General features: G+C 41.2%; 1 protein-coding gene across 1 annotated transcript in view; it reads right to left on the bottom strand.

Annotated features, from left to right (window-relative positions):
- Positions 1-3543, bottom strand: part of LOC106014014 (protein amalgam) — a gene marked incomplete at its 3' end in the record, with an annotated part of 9357 nt that extends 5814 nt beyond the window's left edge. Inside the window, 1 exon segment of the mRNA XM_013091005.1 lies at positions 3043-3543. Coding sequence (XP_012946459.1) covers positions 3043-3118 — 76 coding nt within the window.
- Positions 3544-5741: the final 2198 nt, after the last annotated feature.

Below are 5741 nucleotides of genomic sequence, written 5' to 3'. Positions count from 1 at the left end.
TTCAAAGAGATCTTTGCACTAGAAGTATTCTAAAATGTGAAGCATACAACCCCAGGGGTACAAAAAATGACCCCTGGGCGTACAGATAGGGTTAATGTGTCCATGTGTAGTTATTTTCATTCGGAGAAGACAAGTACATTATAGCGTTCTATTTATTTAGCTGTTTGTCTTTTATTTATCCGTTTTTGCTGCATTTTAATCTGTCAGTGTGTTAATTTTTAAAAAAAATTGTTTTGATGTGTTGTTGTTTTTATTTTTTGTGTTTATATAGCATTGTAATTTAATTTGATGTTGTTCCAGCCTTTCTAAAAAAATTAATATGTTAGTGGGGGTTGGTGGGTGCTCTGATGTGGTTTGCTTCTTTTTTCCTATCAAACATCTATCGTCCTTATCTCCCTTTCTTCTTTTTTATGTTTGTTACTCTCTTGTAACACCTCTTCTGACGCTCATATGTCATTTGGCATTATGCAGTTGCGAGAGCCGTAAAACCTCTACTAAATCTAAAACCTAAATGTGTTATGTTAGAGCGTGTGATTCCACAATTTACATGTAGTATCCTATACTTTGCTAACAGCGTCAGTTACCAGTATGCCCCACCCCTCAAACATCCTAACATCCCCACTGAGACCAAAACCAAGCTCATTAACTCTATCTTCATCCCCACCTTGACCGACCGACCAGTGCCAGACATGGACCCTGACCAAAAGTCTGGAACGTAAGATAACCACCTGCGAGATGAGATGTCTTAGGAGAGCCGTCAACAAAACCAGAAGAGACATGGTCAGAAACAACAAGATCAGAGAAATGGCGGGAACAACACCTGTCCCCCGCTACGTTCAAAGGCAAACAATAGTAAGGACATTTATATAGTACTCAACTCCGATTAAAGTACTTAGGCTCTGGCCGCTTTACAATACAGTACAACGTACAACAGTAACATAAAACCTTGTGTTCTGACTAAAAGAAAATCACTCCAAATATTCATCTTATTCATTGAAAAACAGAGACTTCAGCTGACATTTGAATGAATCGAAAGATTTGGTCTCTCTTAAAGTACTTGGCAAAGCATTCCAGATCTTGGGGCCTTGGTATTCAAATGCCCTTTCACTCATTGTTTTAAGTTTCATAGATGGTAAAAAAATGTCTTTTTGTCAGGTGATGACCTTAAACTGCGAGTTGAAAAGTACAGTCTTAACAGATTTGATAAATACGATGGTGCTTTATCATTCAAATATGTGTGACATAGGGTGGCCAACTTGTACACAATTCTTTTCTCAGCAGGAAGCCAATGCAGTGTCCGTAAATGAGTCAGGTGGTTTGGACACCTCACACGTATGGCACCTCACCAGCTTGCCAGTAAAGCTTAAGTCTACTACAGGAAACTATCAGGGTACAAGGCAAGAGGAAGACCAAGAAAGATCTGGATCCAGGGTGTGAAGGATACCCTGAGAACATTCAATATCCCACCCAGCCAGGCCATCAAACTTGCTAGAGACAGGAAGCTCTTTCTCCACTCGACGCCCTAGAGGTACAAGAGGACGGATAAAGTAACGTAAGTATCCTGTACTTTTTCTTGAATTACACACGTTTAGGGTTAAAACGGCCAATCTTCGGATAGGCGGACACACGCCCTTATTTGTATTTAATTTTTGTGGTTGTTTATGTGCTGTTCTAATTTTGATTTTATTCTATTGTGAAACCTTTATTTTTCACCTTTGTACACTCCGTGTGGCTACAAAAAATATTCTGGATGCTTAAAACTATAACAGAGCCATAGAAATTCTGGTGTTTTAGATTAAGTTACCTCTATCAACATATTGCTATATATACGTCGTCACAGAGAGTTGAAAGCTTGAAAATTAATGGCATCTTTTATGGCAACTTTTGCTTTTTTTTTTTGTGGCAACTTTTGGCGACTTTTGAATCAAAAATTGGCAACAAACGCAGATACTAGTATAACGGCAATTTAGTGAAGAACAAAACAAGGCACATTTAGTGAAGAACAAAACAAGGCACATTTAGTGAAGAACAAAACCAGACAGACTGACAAAAAGAGCAGAGGGAAAGAAAATAGGCACATGGAACAGTTATTTAATGAAAGGGAAAACAAGATATTGACAGGGGGGAAAACGGAGTCAAGGGCGGGGACCAACCAGCCCCCAAATCCCTGCAAGGTCTGACATACATGTATTAAAAATTATGAGAAAAGCAAATCTGAAACAAAATCATGCCGTCCCTGTTCATGATAGAGACAATTGTCAGAGATAATCATTTGGTTATTTAGAAAGTTATTTTAATTTTATATGACTGAAATACCTTGGGAAAGATAACATGGCTTAGATATAAATAATCAAAACGCAAGCTATCTTTTCTATTCCTTTAGACAAATTAATACAATAACACCTCAAACACATTGTGTTTGCTGAAAGAACAATATTGGGTCAATTGTGTGTTTGTCTTTTAAAAGAAATCTGGACAGCCCTACACATACGTACACATGTACTTCGTATCTATCACACAAACTGCAATACTGTGTTGGCACATTATAAAAAGTCAGTCCTGTTGTATGGATATGAGACATCATGGAACGCATCACAGACTTTCATAAGGAGAATCCAGGTTTTCTTGAACAAGTGTCTAAGAAAGTTACTGTGGATCAGATGGACAGACAGGTCACCAAAGAGGAAGTGTTGAGGAAAACAAGACAGATCCCAGTCAGAGATGAGGTAGGAAGAAGGCAGGGGTGATGGATTTGGACGTGCTCTCAGGAAGTCAGGTAGCTGCATAACAAAGAAAGTTTTGGATTGGAACCCACAGGGCAAGAGATCAAGGGGAAGACCGCGTGGAACCTGGAGAAGAATCACAGACATTGATGTACAGAAAAGTGGAATAACATCAGGAGGCAAGCCGAGGATAGAGACAGGTGGAAGGTGTTTGTCCGTGGCCTATGCCCTAGTGCAGGGTGAGAAAGGAAATGATGATGATGATGACATTATAAAAAGACGACCAAGACAGCAACATCTTTCACGCTGAAAAACTTACCCAAAGATACGTAAAGTTGAAGCAAAGCGACTACAAATATCCCGGAAGTACACGACAATCCTAGAGTCCCCGCCATGTTGGATTTTTGAAAGGAAATTGTCAAAACATAAACCACTATTCTAAAACGATGTATATCTATTTCCGTTTACGAAATCGTTCAGCACGTATGGAGGAGAAAAATATTTCACATTTGATGATTGTTGTCGTTGTTTTGAATTTTGGACAGTTCAAGTTTCTTCTCTGTTCCACTCAACTGCCCGCCATTCTGCTGTGTGACTCTCACCATTTCCTCCATCAGGTCCCGCGTAATGACAAGGGCACGCTCAAGAGACATGCGACACTCCGGTTAAACGGCAATTCTTTTAAACGCTTTAAAATCGTTTTTATGTAAAAGAGTGGGCTCACAAATGCGTTTTTTCCCTATAATCACATTGATTTACATGGTAAAAATGAAAAACTTTATCCTTCCATTCCGAACTTACTAGATCTAGGCCGTGTACATATACCCAAGGTCTCTATTCTTCGTGAAGGAATTTCGATCACCGTGAATCAATGCATGAAAGACGCTTTTAACTTATTTTTAAATGAGGAAAGGGAGGGGGGTGTGGTGTCAAAATTAACCTTTATATATTCAAACCGAAGACATGGCCTGGCCTGATCTGAGTAGCTCGAGACCGTGAGAACCGGAGGGTCATTACAGGTTAACTTCTGAATCTGACCTACCTCCAGGTAGATATATTCAAACCGTGGACAGGCGATAAAGCGGTTTGTCCTTACGGGAACGATTCCGTTATCATCGGTTTGAACAATGATAAAGGCTCCTGGTTTTGCTGATAACCAGCAGCATGACACAGGATCACTGGCCACTAGTCACAACACCACACAACACACCAGGGAACGGCGCTCAGAGGCAGACCGGCCCGACATCTTTCTTATCGTCCCTAACACTTAGATCAACACACAGGCTTGGCTCTGTGTTGTTTCAGTTTCAGTAAGGTTTCACGGCACTTGCATTTATGGAAACTTTACTTATCAAACGAGTGTTTTATGTGATGTGATGTGGGCCAATGGCTTTAAATACTTAACACTTTAAAGACGTGTCAGACAGATTTGTCTGACCAAAAACAGTTCAAATTCAATGTTGTGGCACATTTCAAGCCCACATACACAAACCACTTGCAACTCAATAAGGTCATATTATAAGTGCAGAATATTAGAGGTGTTACAAGAGAGTAACAAACATAAAAAAGAAGGAGGGTAGATAAAAACGATAGGTGTTCGGTAGGAAAGAAGGAGTAAACCACACCAGAGCACCCGCCAACCCACCCACGCTCGGGTCTGTGTTGTTTCAGTTTTAATAAGGTTTTACGGCTCTCGCAACTGCATGAGTTCATATGAGCGCCAAGGGGTGGGTGTCAACAGAGAAGTCCTTACAACTTACAGGGAATCAGACTTACTCTGCTCACCTCTCTGCTAGCTTCAGCAGCACAAAGTCTGCTTCGACTATCATTAAGGCACTCCGGAAATAGCAGTTCACAAGAGAGTGACAAACATATTAAAGAAGTAGAGGAGAAATGACGATAGTAAGGATGAGGAAAGAAAAGGCAGCCGCAGTCCCCCCCCCCCCCCCCTATGTTGTTCCAGCACTGTATGAGCATGACATTGATAAATCAGCCCATTTACAATTCTACTGAGCATAAGAACATGTTAATACCTCCCCCCCCCCCCCACCCAGTGTTGGAAAATGACCCGCGCGATCTTTCCTCAAGTGTCTTCAACAGTGGTTTGTTTTTGTTGAGTCAAACTTTACACAGTTACACTTAACCCTATCCGTACGTCGTGTTTTACTATCGTATCCATACGACGTGGGGAACTCTGAGCCACCACTTAACCCTATCCGTACGTGGTGTTTTACTACCGTATCCATACGACGTGGGGAACTTTGGGCCACCACTTAACCGTATCCGTACGTCGTGTTTTATTATCGTATCCATACAACATGGGGAACTCTGTGCCTCCCCGTTTCAAAGAGGAAATTTACTCGTTAATCCGATCCGTTCGCTTTGCATAGCAGTCTGCCAAAATGATTTTTTTGAGAAATACTGAAAGTTTCAAAGACATCTTTGTATTAGAAGTATTCTGAAATGTAAAGAATACAACCACGGTGTTGTAAAATGACTCCAGGGCGTACGGATAGGGTTAAACTTTACACAGTTAAATTTAAATTTAAATCTAGGTCAGTTGAGATTGGAGTGGAGGTGGAGTCACAGATACTGCGGCGCGGTGCTGTGACGTCACATTACGCCGAGCCCTAGATTCTAGGCCTAATGGATCAGATAGAAAAAAAGAACTTGTCCCCGTTTGGATTTTACGTTGTGTTCGAACGAATAAAGAACGATTTTGATTTAACATCGGGGGGTGGGGAGGAGGAAGGGGGCTCTTATCTCTCCACCTACCTGGCTCCACCTTATCGGAGACGGACCTCACTCTTGGAAGCCTGAAACCTCTTGATTAACCGTTCCGAGTTGGAAAGGGTGTTAAATAACCCCGTCGCACGCGGAAGATGTGGGTTCCATTCCTGGGTGTGGAGAATGTTTATCGAGCAAGCCTGCATGTATCATAATCTGTTCTTTCTGTTGGAACGTTGTATTCCTCTCTGCCCGGGTTGATACTGAGCTCTGATTCAAGAACTAATGGAA

This window comes from Aplysia californica, unplaced genomic scaffold, assembly GCF_000002075.1.
Source record: "Aplysia californica isolate F4 #8 unplaced genomic scaffold, AplCal3.0 scaffold01816, whole genome shotgun sequence".
Lineage (NCBI taxonomy): Eukaryota > Metazoa > Mollusca > Gastropoda > Aplysiida > Aplysiidae > Aplysia > Aplysia californica.
Note: the sequence above shows the minus strand (reverse complement) of the source record. Positions and strands in the feature narration are given on the sequence as shown.